At 47.5% G+C, this 18,227-nt stretch overlaps 1 protein-coding gene across 1 annotated transcript in view; it reads left to right on the forward strand.

Moving 5' to 3' along the window:
* Positions 1 to 5,185: 5,185 nt before the first annotated feature.
* Positions 5,186 to 18,227, forward strand: part of LOC139765963 (uncharacterized) — a 250,433-nt gene continuing 237,391 nt past the window's right edge. Inside the window, exon 1 of the mRNA XM_071693978.1 lies at positions 5,186 to 5,962. Within this exon, the coding sequence (XP_071550079.1) occupies positions 5,925 to 5,962 (38 nt within the window). The 5' untranslated portion in view covers positions 5,186 to 5,924. The remainder of the gene's footprint in view (positions 5,963 to 18,227) is intronic.

Here is an 18,227-nt window from a genome sequence, read left to right on the forward strand (position 1 = left end):
CCTAAATTAAAAGTTAATAACAGGCGTGTGACGGTATCTAGACGGTTTATTTGTATTGCATATTCATGTACCGGTTGCGGTGGCGTGTAGATATAATCTACGGTGGGCAGGGAAGGTCCTGGAGAAAGAACAGGTTTTCGTGGCCTTCAGCGTGAAAGCGCTGAATGCGGAAATGAACAAATGTCTCGTGTTTATCCCACTTTTATATCATTTCTGTGGTGATAACGAGGAGGGTGTGGAGGTTGGTGTGAAGCTGGTGCACGGGCAGTGAGCCACACACCTGTGTAGGATGTGATGACATTTGTATTCACCAAGGCAGTGTGGTAGTGTGAGGTCTCCAACATCTATTTATTTCTCTATGACGAGGAGTTTCTTTTGGCTTCATGTAGTCTGGTATTCTCAAACTGACAGGATCTTTCTTTCTATTTTGTTCCTTAATCAGAAACGTCCACTTACGAAATGGAAATTGTACATTAGACTCACCAGTGGACTTTTTATGAGCATCGGTCATGTGGTGGTCAGCGTCGCGACCTTTGAAACAAACGGGCTCGCGTTTTCGAATTCTGGGACTAGGGTGACCGGCCACCAGGCAACTCACATGTTCCCTCTCACCATAGAGTTCGGTCCACAGACGAGCACCTAAGCGTGGTATGAGGAAGTTAGATTGTGCCTTGCTTTGATAGCAAGATATCACACAACTTCTGAGGCAGTATCTCCCAGTATAACAGTGCTAGGAAGGCACTGCGGGGGGGGGGGGGGCGGCCATGATATACGCTTGTACTGCCTTCATTCCTCCGTGACCCGATAAAACGCGAGGACGTAGTTGAATTTCGCCTCCCGGTGGGAGAGGTTCAGACGCGAGCGAGCGAGGGTGAAGCGCACGTTCGTTTCATGAGGCTCGGTGATAACAGGTACTTCATTATGCCTCACTCAGCAAGCTTGTTGCAGGTGATTTTTATTGGCTATAAAGTTGCATGATGACCCCACACCGCCGCCACGGACGCCCCGCCACACTTGCTCCCATAAATTTTCTCTATGACGTATACAGCCGGCCGGGAGCTGCCTCACAGACCCAGGCTGGGAGGGGAAACGTGATGTTGGTCATCATCTCTTTCTTGCTCCCACACGTGTTTTGCCGCAGAGACCTTGTGAATCTTGTGTATGCCCCCCTACCCACGCTGTGGGCAGTGGCACAGAATAGGATATAGAGTGCACAGAAGATCCAGGAACTGAGAAATGATTACTGAATTATATAACAATGTTCTAATCATGAATGAATTATCGACGCGAGGTAAAGTCTGAATACACCTCAACTGTCCAGAGCGAAGCATCATTCTGGATACTATACATCATATCTCCTGTAGGACTTGTCTCTGAATTCAGTGATCTTGCAACAGTCCAGCGGCTCATAATGCTGCAGAAGTGTGAGGGGTAGTTTTTTTTCAGCTTTGAAATATTCATTGTCCAGTTATACTTAGACGAAACATTTCAGTGAGAGTATGGGTGAAGGGTACCTATCTAGGCGGGGTAGCTGGAGGCCAGTTCGTAGGGTACAGCGGGTACAATACATCGACGTAGGTAGTGTGAGTGATGGGGCCAAGTGGGGCGAGTCTGCTGGCGATGTTTACATCTTGTGTGTCTCATTGTCAGCGGAAGGAACGAACTGCCGTAAGTGTCAGCTGATACTGTAAATAATCAATAGAAGCTTTGTTTTTTTTTCTCTCTTTCCCACTCCGATGGAGCAGTGCGTTCGTGTACGTTTCGAAAAAAAAAAAAAAAACGTGCGTGTGTAAGTCCATTTATCATTTGCGTACGTTTGCTTTAAATAAAACTGAACACACTTGTGTGCGTGTGAAGAGCCGGGGTCGCTCGATCAAGAGCTCATAGCGAGCTAATTTGCTGCCTTGCCCTGCTGGGTGGGAGTCGGGGTCTGGTTTACGAGCCTGTTGATCGTTTTCTGAGGAATTAAAGGCTGGTGAGGGAGAGTCAAGACGGCCAGATGACGTGTGTGTTCGTTTGAGGTACGTACGTGAACATATCGGTACGTACAGCAAACAAGCAACAGGAGATGTATGGTCCTGTAGCGAGGTAACCCCATTAACGGTAATGGATTTCTTATTTCTTTCATTGCTATTCTAGTTTTTAGCATTCCTGTTCAACGAGTCTGTCGTTTTGGAATTTATGCCGCTGCAAGGCACCTTATCCCATTTTCATTGTTTGCCAAAAAAGTATTTACCTACAGGGGTGCGAAACCCTTTTTGCTCTGTTTGAATTTCGAGGAAGCCACTATACTGTAATCGTTTAAGTACCTTCAACACTTCTAATGGGTCACCAGAAAGCCTTCGCTCCAGCAAAGAGAATAATTTAAGTCCTTTTGGTCTTTCCTCGTGTGACTTATTTTCTTTTTTCTAAGTTCCTGGTATCAACCTTACGCCTGGCATTAGTGGAAGGAGGAGGGTGGTGCTGCTGCTACGGGGACAAGACCTGCTTTTGCGGCGAGAGTGCCGCCCAACTCGCCCGTCCTGAGGGAGGCTCGCACCTCCATTAGTGGCACAGCCTATTTGTCCTTCCTCACAAAAGACTGCGGCCCAGCCCAGCCCATATAGAGACAGCGATTGTATTAGGGTATAATTACGATCCTGCAAACCTCCGTGCATGAGGAGGGGTTGCCGCCTCCCGCCGAAATTTGAAACCGCGCTCGCCAACCCCAGTCCATCTGTCGAAGCGCGGTCTTCAGTCGTGTGGACCATCGTTTTTGTGTGGTTCTTGGGCAGGAGACCTGACTGTCTTGTACACAACAGGGGGGGCGCCTGCAGACACACCTGGATCTGCAGACCAGACTTACAGGTCTGTGGGATTGCTGAGCACGGACCATCACGTGGGCCATGGGCTTTCCCGTCACCAGGGACATCACCAGTCCCTCACCATACATGTTCTCCTGCCACAAGAAAACCACCGCACCCTCCCACTGTACAACGCTGCCTTCCCAGAACCCTGAGGTTACAGACACCACCGCCACCCCCAACATACCGTGGGACCATCGTTAATCATAATAACGTTCGTGCAAGTAATATAAAGCTTTCAACAAGACGTGTTTTTTTTTTTTATCCTTGTTAGTAATACTTGTGTCAGCGCTCAGAGCGGCGGACAAGCGAAAAACAGACGATTACATTTGGTGACTCACATGTCCATTCGTTATTCTGTTTTGTGAGGAAGTTACTGTGATTTTGTTTGATATTTCATGCGCATGGAAGTCACATTTGTGTAACTGCTCACTAGATGGCATTGCCACATGCAGACAGACACTCCACACAGGCAGGAAAGTAATACAGATCTTGGCTGTCATGAACATTTTAGAGAAAAATCGAACCGAGTAAACATTCCTGGGCCACCGAGATCACTTATGGTCCAGATTTATATTCATAAACATTCCAACATCCCCAAGACGTACAGCTAAGTGGAGAATACTGGGAGCGAGGGAGGAGGCCCGGTGCTGGCGGTGTGAGAGGCCGAGGGAAGGAAGTCCCCGACCATCAAGGCTCCCCCCGCCACCCTCACCGACCCTTCCAAACTTTTGCCCTGTTGTGCCATTCTTCCAGGAACGACGGATGACGTTGGGTCGTGGCCACAGAGGACATGAAGCCATCATGGATCCTTACTGACTGCAGAGACTCCGTGTCTAAAGTGCAACTGAGATCATACCTAGTGGCTCTAGATCTTTTGGGGGTGCAGAACACAGCAGCGATTACCGTTCTCCCTCAGGCTATTGCCGTCAACGGAAGGTAATTTCGCAGGTTGAGGCGAAAAGAAACTTTTTTTTTTTCGAAACTTTTCACATAAAGTTTGGTCAGGTCGGATCACCTCCCAGGCACTCGCCAACAGAAATGACAAGTTAATGGTCATTGAAGTCAGTCCGCTGCAGTGATTTCTTACTGAACATCAAACGATGGGAAAAAGGCCTCCACGTGGAATACTCTTAAGAATTCAATTTCTGATGACCACACAAGCCTAATTGTCTATGTGTTTTTTTCCCTAGTGAATTTGATGTAACTACTGATTTAACATGGCTCGTCTACTTTACAGTATGTTACTCGTACTACCCCGAAGCCACTCACTTTAGTGAGTTTGCGAGAGTTGAATTACTTTCTTCTGTTTCGTTATAGATGTTTTTATCAAATTATTATATCATTCTTCACTGGCTTGAGAGAATTGTAATTGTGGATGGCAACGGTATTAGGAAAACGTAATACTTTATATAATACCTGAAGACGCCTTTTGCCTCTGAATATTCAGTGGAAAAGATATCTTTTCCTCTAATGGGGGTGTGGAAGGATAGGGGGATGGCGAGGGAAGGAGAGGGGGAGAGAGAGTTGGATGATAAGAAGGGCTGAGAGGCAGGGGTAGGGAAGGGTAGGGGTTGGATGGATGGGGTTGGGGGGGGAGGAAGGGAAATATGATACGACCACTGAGGGAGAGATTGTATTATATTACTAATGGCAAGTTTAGATAACTGGAATGCTGGAAGGAGGGTGGTAGGGGTACCTACCCGCGTGTGACTCAACCTTTAGGCCTGTCCGAGACGAGTCAGCACAGGTGTCGCCGACACAAGATTATGAAACGCTGTGGTCTCCTCAAAGATACATCTTCCAGAAATCTGAGCCTAAAATACTCCCTTTTTCTCCCCCGTTTTAGGAATGATAATGATATTTGGATTGGATCATTTTTTTTTTTCTAAGAGTTCAACAACACTTGATGACTCGACTCTGCAGCTGAAGAAGTTCATGAACTGTTTCAAACCCAGACTCGAACCATCATACTAATACGTGTGTATATTTTTTTTTCTTTTCAGTACCCATTTATACTTTTTGTGTCCGATGATCGAATGGAATTAAGGGATTGATCGATTGATCTTTAAATCCAGTTATTGGAACGAGGAATACTACTTAAAGTCTCCTTTGTGTTTTTGTAAAAGTTGATGCCCATATTTCTCGGGTTTCCATCGACAGATGGCGTTGAGGCCTTGTTCTCTACATCGTACAGCCAGTAGTACTACACATGGCGGCTGAAAGCCACACTACAGTCATCAATAACTCCTAACTGGCAACCGTACTGGAGACCAGGTGTTACATTTGTTTCAACTGTGTATACTGAAGGTTGTCTGTTCTCGTCCAAAAAAAAATTGGCATTTTACCGTAACCGTTGATGGTGTAAGGACTGAAGACCCGTCTTCGTGTATTAGGCTCAGCAGTTGCATGTACTCAGTATTTGCTCTGTAGGTCTTCAGTGGTATATAACACCTCAGTGTGTGTAATCGATCACCCTGGTACGTTGTCTCGGGCCTGTGGCAGTGTAATGAGAGTCATAACAAACACTGATGGCCTGGTACGAGTGACAGCAAGGTGCCGCCTTGCAGAATAACGGACCATTAACGTAGTAGCGCGCGATGCTTCAGTGCTCCGGTGATTAAGTGAAATATCGGTGTAATGCTATAGTGTATAGTGTTTGGGTTATATATCATTGTAATGCCTCAGTGCTATAGTGATGGCGTGGTATATCGGTGTAATGCTTCAGTGCTCTAGTGATGCAGTGATATGTCGGTGTAATGCTCCAGTGCTATAGTGATGCAATGATATGTTGGTGTGACAGTGCTCCCGTAATGCAGTGATATACCGATGTAATGCTTCACTGCTGTGGTGACTGAGTGATGTATCGGTGTAATGGTTTAATGCTACAGTGATTAAAGGGGTATATATATGAGTGCAACGATCGTGCTCCAGTGATCTGCAGTTCGTGGTGCTGGTCATTTATACCATAACGCAAGAATCTTAAGTACCGTTGTATTCGCTAAGAGAGTACATCTCTTGAACTTTATATCGAGAAGCGTAAGAACAGCATACACACGGATGTGAGAACTGTGGTGGACGATGCTTCTGGCAGCCCCACCATCGCCGACAACACTTGGGTATGTATGTTTACGTATATTACCAGTGGTGGTGGTAACTGTGGTGGTGTGTGAGGCGGTTTACTGCCTGCAGACGGCAGGATAGAACAGCCTAGTGTAGCAAAGCGCTGGAAGGAACGCTTAAGGTGCTGAGATATCTTACCGTCCATCTTAAGGTAATGTTGCTGGCGCCACTAGCAGTGCCGGAGAAACAGCCAGGTTCATTTTTAATTGTTGTAGCGTACGACTTGAGGGTTATGGAACGGAACTAATATGTGGTGGTTACTGTATGTCATTCTGCATAGAGCACCACCTGGATACTGTGCCGTTCTTGTATGATTATTAACACGTATACCTGTTAAATTTGAATTATTGTTATTCGCTTTGACCAACTTTATTATTTTTACGTTTGTGCAAAATATTCTTAACAGGGCCGTTATATGTATCATGGCTATACAAGATTGGTGGAATGAAAGTGTATTTAACTTTCAGTAACTGCACTTCCCCTTCCCCTCAACTGACAGCCATGGCTGAGCTCCACAAAGTGGGAAGGGCTTTGGAGACGAGGAAGGGGGTGAGGTTAAATGTGGCGAGTTTGTGCATGCATGACAAGTAAACCGGACCTGGATTGGACTGAAAGTGAACCAACATAAAACACGTTGGCATGAGGAAATTAGAATGATATACCCTTGTTTCCCACCTTATATAAGTACGTACAGAGGGCTCGAGCAGCAACCAGCCACTCGTGGAATCGTTGTCCAGTTTGGAAAAGAGATTCTTGAGCGATCAAATGGCCAGAGAACCATCGAACTGGCCGTTGCTAAGTGGGAACCTTTGCACACTTTGTCATTCTGCGTTTTATCACGAGAAATTGGTACGATTCTCTCGCACACACAGACTTCCACGACATGTAAGACTCTGAACCGGGATCATCGCTAGTTTACGACGCGAAGACAGATCCCAGCAACGGCCTTGTGATGCGATGATGGGTGGACGCGCGGCTTAACGCAACGACGTTTTCGCCATTCAGATTAAAAAAAAAAAAAAGAAGGCGGAGAAATCCACTTCAGCTGGAAAACGCTCACACGCTGAGCTGCTAGTATCACAGTAGGAGGTCATGGTGGTGGTGTATTGTAGGTTTTAGCCACGCATCGAAACTGGCTGAGGATAATGTGCAAAAGTAGCGTAGTAATGAAAGAAATAGAGCGAAAGTTTGCGTGAACTTGAAGCATCATTATACGGTAGTGATGAGGGCTATAGCGAAGAAACATGTGTAGTTTAACGTTGGTGAAAACAACTTTGAAAAAAAAAAAAACGAACCAAACCTATGGCAACCTAACCTAACCTGAACACCTCCCCTAGCAACAGATATTTACATTGTTTTGTTGCTGTTGTTGTTTGAAAAGTGATTTATGTGGTCGCTATTTGCAATGCGTTGTGACGCATTGTGTTGCTCTACACGCCAACGGATTCCATGTACTTTTACCGTAATGTTTTTTTATTATTATTATTATACTTTGTCGCTGTCTCCCGCGTTTGCGAGGTAGCGCAAGGAAACAGACGAAAGAAATGGCCCAACCCCCCCCCCCCCATACACATGTATATACATACGTCCACACACGCAAATATACATACCTACACAGCTTTCCATTACCGTAATGTTACAATGGTATATTTCGATAACACTATCGTGGAAAAAGAGGTCATTCTCGACGAAGACTTAAGTTCAGTCGATTTAACTTACATTGCAGTTATTATAATTCAGCGACAAAGTATAAAAAAAAAAAAAAAAAAAAATGTCACCATTTTCTAAGATTACATCGTATGATCAGGTGTTCGATGGCATCCATTTGTGTGCCTACGGGACGGTAAACATTGCCCACGAATGGGACACAAATTACGACAATAACAATCACATGATTTCCAGTAAACATCTGCTGCTCGCGGAGTCGCCTCCGTTACAAGTGTTTCCCATATCTTGCTTGAGATATGCGTACGTTAATTGTACATAAACCAGTACGGTAGTTACAGTATCAGGCGAATAACTTGGGACAGGGTATTAGGGTAGTGTGGATGTACGATGATTACAGTAACTTGGGGGTGCAGTATAAGGGTAGTATGGACGTACGATAATCACAGTAACGCAAGGCGGAGTGTTTGGGCGTTGAGGTCGACTCGACCCATCGCCGCTTCGTCTGATTCGTGACTGGTTATGAACCGTTGAACGAAGCGAAGCAGAATTCGTCCGGGAGTTTTAAAAGCATGGAAAATAGTTTTACGTTTACTGTACGTTTATTTTCTTAATAGTTTCATGAGATTTAGAACCTGTCTTCGAAGCGGGGTTTAAAGGGAGGGTCGGTAGTCGGCTTGCTAAATTTGCTTTGCAAATAGACTTCTTAACCCCCTCGTGCTCTCGTGGGGAAGGTGGAGCCTCATACCCAAGCGGCCCATCGTGTTCCAGGGTCGTGCAGTTGCCTTCTCGCCGGGTTAAGAGTGAAACTGCTTGTTGTTGCTTAAACAAGACCCTCTCTATCAGGGAAATGATGTAGCGGCTTCATCCGTGAGTCAGTTGCCGTCCATACGCAGGCTGGCAGAGGCGCACACACCCACCTTGTCGTCAGCCGTGCAGGCAAGGAGCCCTGATATCCATGTAGTCGCGCCTCACCAGCCATTCTATTGCTGCCGCTACCGCACGTCACGAAGCCGTCGGTGTATACACAGTTCGATGTTGTGAAAGATCTAAGGACGAAGTCTTCTGAGGTGGATGCAAGCGTTGCATTCTGTGAAAGCAGGTCGTTACGTAAAATGGTTACAGAAAGCCTGTGATTCTGTAACGAGGTTGGTTTTCAGTTACGAGATCCCAAGCAGAGAGAGAGAGAGAGAGAGAGAGAGAGAGAGAGAGAGAGAGAGAGAGAGAGAATAGCTCCAAAGAAGTGTGTGTGTGTGTGTGTGTGTGTGTGTGTGTGTGTGTGTGTGTAGCACCCGACTCCCAGCAGATGGTGTATTGGAGAATCAACACGATTCTTTAACGTGAACTCCGTATGGGCGGCGTTCCTGAGGCGCATGTATGCGACTCTTGACCGTAGGAATAATATTAGCTACGGTTGTGTGCAGTGTGTGCGAGGCGGGGCTGCACAGAGCCGGGCTGGTGATGGTCACTGCTACGTCAGCAAGCATTGTTTTGACGCCTGCCTCGCCCAGGACCAGCCCTTCCATCTCCCGTCCTACAGCACACACACACACACACACACACACACACACACACACTTCACCCCTCCCACACGCCCAGGTCACCCCTCGTGTACACACACACACACACACACACACCCGCCCCTTACATACACCCAGACAACCCGCACTTTTACGTGTGTGTTTGTGTGTGGTTAATAGGGTAGAATGGAAGGGTGGTTTGGACAGGGGAGAAGGTGCAGTCGAGAAACAGAAGACAAGAGACTATATAAGTTTATAGCTTAAGTCGTGTTGAAGTATGTAGACGGTTTGTTGGATACGTAATATGTGTTGCATTATTTTACACCTTGAGCAGACACTGTGTGTGTTTATTGTGTTGTTGTTTGTTGCTTTTGTAAGTTGATAAGATAAGCTTAACTTTTCTCACACGCTTGATTCACCGCTAACTCCCAGGTACCTGGCTTAGGCTGGTATGTGTGTGTGTGTGCATGGCATGGTACATATATGTATACAAGGTTGAGACGGGGCAACACGATGTAAAGCCCTCTCCCCTTAACACACAGATAGTAATCAAATGATAAAGGCACACACACACACACACACACACACACACACACACACACACACACCTAACCTCTTCCACACTCCCTTTTATTCTGCCCTTAGTTGGCCACTCCACCCCTTCCCTAAGCGCCAAGTCCACCTCCCACATAGCTAAGCAAAGACTATGATGTCCACACCCCTACGCCTTCGGGAAGACCACACGATAAAAGACATATGTATATAAACAACCTACGGGGATGTTGCCTTGCCTGAATGATGTACTTAATTCATTTAGTCCCTCCTTCAACCCTGTCTATATCCACTGGTTATCATGATGCTTAACATCACCTTCCCATATCCTTGCCCAAACCTTCACGGCAGTTCATCCTTCGCGTGGCCTTCCATAACCTCCTGTAACACTTCTCATCACGTCTTTTACCCCTGTGGTCCTCGTTGCATAATAGTGTCTACGACCTCTAGTCCTTCTTCAGTGTAAAATCCACAAGTCCCTCTTTTCATATGAGCACTCCATGCTCTTGCCTTCGTCTGACAACTCCAGAGACCTTGTCACAACCCAGAGCTGCTCCTTACAAACCATATCTAAACACCGTCCATTACAACACATACAAACCCACAAGAACCCAGTACAGTCTTAACATTCTTCCATGTCCTCTGACCTCCTAATATTTAACACTAGCCTCTATCCTTCCTGGAGCTTCACTGTTCCCCCTTCTTACAATACGGCATCAGCTTTTGACAGCTAAACACACTTCCTCATGTCAAAACCCACCCTGCAGGTCTCTGCAACTTCCACGACCCTTAACAACCACGACTCTCGTAATCATTGTGGCACGACGGTACGACCCATGACGGCATGACGTCTGAACTGACCCCGTTATGAATCAGGTCAAAGGCCAAACTTTCATAACCCATGGGTTGTGGGCCCTAAGGGAGGCATCGCCGTTGCCCAAGGGGTTTAAAAGGCTGTTAATTCATACACGGCCTTTTAAAGGACCTGTACCAATCTCGTAAAAGGTCGTACAACACCGTAGCCAGTCTCTGGAGGGTTGGAATATGGGGTGTAGGCGTGGGGAGGCCGGAGTTGTTTGCCTCTCCGACTGGCCGGCAGTTTACAAACACGTCAGCTTCCTGGGCGGCAAGGGCGTAGGGACTTGTTGATAAAGCTATTTGATACACTTAACGCGCCCCTGCTGAAGGAGGGAGATGAAAGGACTCCTCCATACTTGATGTCGGGCGTCAATATTTAGCTGTGAATTCCTGTAAGTTGGATGTGTGTAGCTCTTACCCCTTTTATTGGGCAGGTTGAATACAGCGTGTAGCTCGGCTCCCTGAAGCTGTATAAGTGCTATTTAATCCCTTTACCACTTTATCGAGCTGGTGTAGTGGTTTACAGGGTTTACGGGGTTTACCAAAAAGTAGGAGTATACAAGATTATGATGGTAAGAAAGAATTGGTTGCTGGTAGATGTAACCTTACGTGACCTGGGAATGTATTCGGATTCCTTTCACTTTACGGCACGAGTACCACCATCTTCCAGATGCAGATTCAGATAGCACAACCTGAGCAGTCTTCGAGTTAGAATAATTTCATAAGTCGCGGTATCCCGTGACTGTCCCGAGGTTTAAAAGTAAACACATCGGCTTCAAGTATTCAGAGAATAAGATTATGACTCTTCTCCTAACATCCTATGTAACATCAACATCACTAGGGTCTGACCAAGACCCTTTGTGACCCCCCTGTAATTCTTTTGCGCCACCGCTCACGGGATGAGCATAGGGTGTGTGCAATAAATTTCCCGGGGTTACTAAAACAAACCAGTCTGTCATGTAGTTATATTCAGATGTCGAGGATTAGGTTAGTCCTGACTACCGTTACAATGTTATAGTCATGTGTTTTTGCCTTCCATATACGTGCTACTCTCTAACACTGTACAAAAACGAAGTCGGCATTTTATACATTGGTATGTCCACCTTCTACAGATGACTGGGCCTGGGAGGGAGAAAAAAAATCGCAGCCTGGTATATAAAGAAGGTAGGGTGCATGAAGTATCACAGACTAGAGTGTGAGGCATTCTGGTCTGTAAAGAAGGTACGGTGCATGAGGTACCACAGACTAGGCTGAGTGGTCTGTATAGAAGGTACGGCCCTTGAAGTCCCACGGGCTAGAGAGCAAGACTCCAGGAGTGTGGCCTCCGAGCGGTGAGTCATGCTCGACGGAAGTGTAAAACCTTATTTGCATGAGTAATGTACCAGAGAAAGAGTTGAAAAAAAAAAAAAAATTCTCTGGTGTTTGATGGCCGGTCTTGATTAGTTACTGTTGAACCCTCGGTCGTAATGGGATTGGTTGATTTAATTTAGGGGTCTGTTGGTTCGCTGGAAGGATGGAGAGGGAGAGGAAGGCGGACGTACCACAAGGGAGTGACATGGAAACAGATTTGGTTATGAGCCAGTCAGGAATTGGGGAGGGAGATGCACAATGTATGTATATAGAGAGAGAGATGGGTCAGATGAAGCATGGGATTAGTGAAGATCTAGTACAGTATATAGTGTAGGATTACTGGCCTTGTCGTATAAAAGCTACTGGATATCCAATATGGGGGGTATTCAATAGCATGGGGCTGGTTATTGATGATCCAACACAAGGCTGTCGGAGATCTTCAGAATGCACGTGTGCTTAAAGTCTAGTACTTGGCCATTTTGAGAGTTGGTGGTGGTGAGGTTAGAGCTTGCGAATGACACTGTGGAGCGAAGATTGTGAATGACACTATGGAGGGAAGATTGTTAATGACACTGTGGAGCGAAGATTGTGAATGACACTGTGGAGCGAAGATTGTGAATGACACTGTGGAGCGAAGATTGTGAATGACACTGTGGAGCGAAGATTGTGAATGGCACTGTGGAGGGAAGATTGTGAATGACACTGTGGAGCGAAGATTGTGAATGGCACTGTGGAGGGAAGATTGTGAATGACACTGTGGAGCGAAGATTGTGAATGGCACTGTGGATGGAAGATTGTGAATGACACTGTGGAGCGAAGATTGTGAATGACGTTGTGGAGCGAAGATTGTGAATGACACTGTGGAGCGAAGATTGTGAATGGCACTGTGGATGGAAGATTGTGAATGACGCTGTGGAGCGAAGATTGTGAATGACACTGTGGAGCGAAGATTGTGAATGACACTGTGGAGCGAAGACTGTGAATGACACTGTGGAGCGAAGATTGTGAATGACACTGTGGAGGGAAGATTGTGAATGACACTGTGGAGGGAAGATTGTGAATGACGTTGTGGAGCGAAGACTGTGAATGACGTTGCGGAGGGAAGATTGTGAATGACACTGTGGAGCGAAGATTGTGAATGACACTGTGGAGGTAAGATTGTGAATGACGTTGTGGAGCGAAGATTGTGAATGACACTGTGGAGCGAAGATTGTGAATGACACTGTGGAGGGAAGACTGACCTACCATACGTCGCTTAAGCAGAAACAGCCATATAAAGGCTTCGTGTGTTTGTCAGTTGAGCGGAGCTGGGACTTGTAGTAGATAGATAACCACACCGTCGTACGTCAGGTGGAGATGGTATGGCTATTGGTGCCACACGTTATGTGTAGGACACGAATATTGATGCCAGACGTGTCATATAAAACCTGGGGGAGGTCAAGGGGGTCAGACAGGAGCCCATAATGGGAGCCCCTCCGTCAGGTTGGTGCTGGCCGTCCTACCTCCATAAACCACTACTATTCAACCATTGTCGGGCGAGATTTATGCTGCACGTAGTCTAATGCCCGTGCGTCCCGGAGAGGAGCTGGACCCGTGCGTCCCGGAGAGTGACCTGGGCCCGTGCGTCCCGGAGAGTGACCTGGACCCGTGCGTCCCGGAGAGTGACCTGGGCCCGTGCGTCCCGGAGAGTGACCTGGGCCCGTGCGTCCCGGAGAGGACCTGGATCTGAGGCCTTCGTGAACCACGGTCCACATCTCGCTGATGAGGCGTAAGTCAGGTTGTAAATAACTTGTCTCCGGCGGTACATTACTCACCCGTGCGCCTCACTGCCTGTCTAATGCTCTGACACCACCAGGTGGATTTTATTCAAACTAATTCAAGCTGAATATTTTTTCAATTTTTTTTTTTCTCTCTCTCTCGGATAAACTCTTGCTTAATGATGCTCTGGTATTTCATTGTCGACTGCTGCGCTCTCCTCACAGACATCCGCTGTCCCTAAATATATATGCGTAACTATGTTCACTAATTTTATACGAGAGGGGGTGTCAGAATTCTTCGCCCTCTTCTCGACTGGCATTAAGCTTTGTGAAGAGATGCTTGTACATCCCTTTTATACACGATGTTCCATGTGGAAGAACCTTTTACTATACACACGTTAGTCCTCTTTAAGGCGGCAGATAAGGCCCTCCAGATGCAATTAGATAAGGTGAATACGTCGGCAAATAATGACGTATTACATCATCCTTTCCAAGCAGTAAAAACTGGGAATAAAAAAAAAAAGAAAGTCTTCAAGATACCCACACACACCACCCTGGTGGCGGCGGCCAGCATCGTGTTGGGCGTCGTCGGTTACACAACTGATACTGATCATCCTGGCGGTGGTTGAATTTAACGATGAGTTCCTCGGCGTTTTGTTACGGGCGTGAGGCGGACCCCCACCACCTCACGCCCCCCCTTGGACCATAGCTAAGGAGTTGAGTCAACGCTATCTGATGGGTTAGGCCAACCTACTCAGAAGGGGTTAAACTGACGGAACCCAAAGGGGTTTACTTTAGGTATTGAAAGGATTAGTGTGATAAACGCGGGAGATACCTTGAGAGCGTCCTTCATGGGTCTTGATATCTACGCTGTAGGCTTTAGCTTATCTTACTACACCTCGGTTAAGGTAATGGATTTTTAGTTTCTAGTTATGTCTCGCGAGACTGCGTGTTATCCTCCTAATAGGGACGACTTATCGGTTTAGAAGACCTAATCGGTCATACTCCACGAGTTGAAAAGCTTCGAGCTCGCAAGATCGAATCATCGAACTCTTAAGACGTAGAGGCTTCGAAGTCCCCCACAGTACTGCAGTACCACAGTACTACCGGTTACGGTACCGTACTGCAGGAGTTACCTTCCTCTAGTTACGGTACCGTACTGCAGGAGTTACCTTCCTCTAGTTACGGTACCGTACTGCAGGAGTTACCTTCCTCTAGTTACGGTACTGTACTGCGGGAGTTACCTTCCTCTAGAAGTTACTGTACCGTACTGCAAGAGCTGGAGGTACCTCCCTGGTGGAGTTACATTAGCGTTAAGTGCCGACTGGTGTGCCTCTGGAGGGCTGGCCGCTGTCAACCACAGATAATTTTGTGGTTATTGATCAAGATTAATGGCTGCTGGGGCGGACTGCGGCGAACAGGTCCAGGGGTAGGAGCAGGCAGCCAGACAGCCAGTCAAATACCAGCGGGGTCCGACCCACGCCACTGCCAGGCCTTAGTACTTGGGTCTCCAAAGAACGCTCTCGGTGTAGGAGTATCTGGAAGGATGAGTGAGAGTCCTGGCGAGGGTGTAACGTTACGTAACACAGGTGTAGCGTCGCTCGAGTGTTGTGTACACACCCGCACGAGAGAGAGTTACGGCAAGCGACGCTTGGCTGAGGGGCTCAACTTCTAGTGCATAATGGACTAGTCTGATGATGAAGGCCAGGCCAAGGTGCCAAGATTCGTGAATGTGGTGTCGAATTACTCTCGAAATTGTGGTGAAAGGACGGGACGTTACGTCCCGTTGTCCCAGGTATTACCACACCTGTTTGTTCCATTAGCTGCAGGAGAGAGAGAGCTAATATTACCACACCTGTTTGTTCCATTAGCTGTAGGAGAGAGAGAGAGAGCTAATATTACCACACCTGTTTGTTCCATTAGCTGTAGGAGAGAGAGAGCTAATATTACCACACCTGTTTGTTCCATTAGCTGTAGGAGAGAGAGAGAGCTAATATTACCACACCTGTTTGTTCCATTAGCTGCAGGAGAGAGGAAAGAAGATATTGCAGGTCTGCGACGTTATGGTTTACCTTAAGAACAGAGTTAACTGGAGGGGAAAGGTGAGTTCTGTTTGAGGTTTAAAATCATCGAAAGGTTTATGAACAGGTGTGTAGAACTGACGCGATTTTTCAGATTATTCGCAGTGACAATGAATAACATACTGGTGTCCCTCCGAAAATACATATAGACCAGTTGAATTGTATATATTTACTTTGCTGTTACGCTGTTCATGCGAAATATGACCATAGTGTATGCGAGAGAATGAAAATTTCATTGATAAATATGCATATAGAAGGCTGTCGAAATATATTCGTTTTACATATTGTAAGGTCGTAATGAAAGCCTCGTAGCATCATAGCAGCAGCAGCACCACCACCACCAGCGCCGACACCCCGCAAGGCGAGGTCCTCCACCCCTGTCAGTTAAACCTGATCAGGATAAACATTAGCAAAGTATTCAGTGCTCAACGGCGGGGCGGCCTCACTCCCTCCCCTCTCTCTCTCTCTCTCTCTCTCTCTCTCTCTCTCTCTCTCTCTCTCTCTCTCTCTCTCTCTCTCTGCCTTGGCAAGAGACCAGTGTCCTCAGGAACTCCCTAAACAGAGATGAAACCGAGTGAAAGAAACAGAGGAGAGAGGCCGCGCGTTGAGTCAGTACTGCACCTATGGTGGTTTACTGAGCTTAACAAATGAGAGTCAATTTAGGCTGTGTAAAGCGGGTTGGTAGGGTGAGAGTTACACATATGTTGTTAAGGTACAACCTATAAGGGTCGTGTATCACCCTGACTCAGCCCTTAAGGGTCCTGTGTCACCTTGACTCAGCCCTTAAGGGTCCTGTGTCACCCTGACTCAGCCCTTATAAGAGTACAACATAGGAATATGAGGGGTCCTGCATCACCCTAACTCGGCCCTTCCAGACCCCCTCCCGACCCCCCCCCCAGCCCTTCCTGGAAACTCCCCCCCCCTCCAAGCCCTTCCAGGAACCCCCCCCCAAGCCCTTCCAGGAACCCCCCCAAGCCCTTCTAGGACCCCCCCCCCCCCCCAAGCCCTGTGTGCAGATGGCTGCTTTTCACCTCACGAATCGATTGGCCAAATTTACATTAGAATTCGGCGTTAACAAGGCGACGATTCGTAATTTATCGCTGTAAAAGATGTGTGAAATTGCATTTGCATAATTTTGGGGATGATTATAAGACACTTTGTGTGGGTGGTGGGAGGAAGGGGTTAAGTTACCTCGGGATGGGCCACTCTTCTTGCAGGCGGTAGTGGTTGTTGCAACATCTGCCAAACGTTGGGAAATATAAACGTTTTTTTTTCCTCGTTAACCAATGGATCATCGTTAACCAATGGGTCATCGTTAACCGAGGGGTCGTCGTTAACCGAGGGGTCGTCGTTCACCAAGGGGTCATCGTTCACTAAGGAGTCATCGTTCACCAACGAGGTCATCGTTAACCAAGAGGTCATCGTTAACCAAGAGGTCATCGTTAACCAAGAGGTCATCGTTAACCAAGGGGTCATGGTTAACGAAGGGTCATCGTTAACCAAGAGGTCATCGTTAACCAAGGGGTCATCGTTAACCAACAGGTCATCGTCAACCAAGGTGTCATCCAGATCATCATTGGTGCATGGAGTCATTCACTAAATGGCTGGTTTGTGAGGAATCGCAGGTAAACCAGCAGGTTGCTGGGGAGAGGGAAGTGAGGACATGGTACTTCATACCACAGCCTCCGGCCACGAGGTGCTGTTAAGTAGTGGGGTCCGAAAGAGGCGGCGATTGTCTCGTAGGGTTCTCGAGTGTGTGTGTGTGTGTGTGTGTGTGGGAGGGTCGTAAGGGCGGGAATTGGGGGCACATAGACCGTATCGTTGGCGTCAGCAGCACTTCGTCGGCATCATTATGCGCTCAGCTCAGCCGCGGCAGCAGCAGATAACCCTCCCACCTGAATGGCCACACACACACACACACACCACCACCACCACCTGACGACCAGCGACCCTGGCTCTGCGTCAGCGGGACGTTGTTGTTTTCCTGCGTACTGCGTACCCCTCCCGCCTCCTCCTCCCACTCCTCCTCCTCCGGATGACGGCGGGCCTGACTCCCGGGCCGAGTCAGCACTTGGCCAGCACCAGGAAATGGCTCAGCTTCGAGCCTGCACTTTATCAACGGGAGATCATCAGCGTTCCGGGTGTCGACGACTGATGATGTAGATGATCGTGTTACTTACGAAGGTAGGAGAGGAAGTGGGAGGGAGGGAGAAGGATAGAGAAGGAGAGAGGGAGGTAGGGAAGAAGGGTAAGAGAGGGGAAATGGGGAGGGGAGGGAGGGGAATAAGGTTGGGGGAGGGAAGGGGAAAGTGATGGTGGAACGAGAAGGGGAGTAAGGCGAGACAGGAGATGAGAGGTGGGGGTTGGAAGAGGCTTGCGAAGCAAGTTAGTAGAGAGACAATGGAAAGAGGAAGAGGACCTACCTACTCACCTACCTCCCTCCCTTCCTACGTACCTACCTACTTATCTACCTACCTA

The sequence above is a fragment of the Panulirus ornatus genome, chromosome 56, assembly GCF_036320965.1.
Source record: "Panulirus ornatus isolate Po-2019 chromosome 56, ASM3632096v1, whole genome shotgun sequence".
NCBI lineage: Eukaryota > Metazoa > Arthropoda > Malacostraca > Decapoda > Palinuridae > Panulirus > Panulirus ornatus.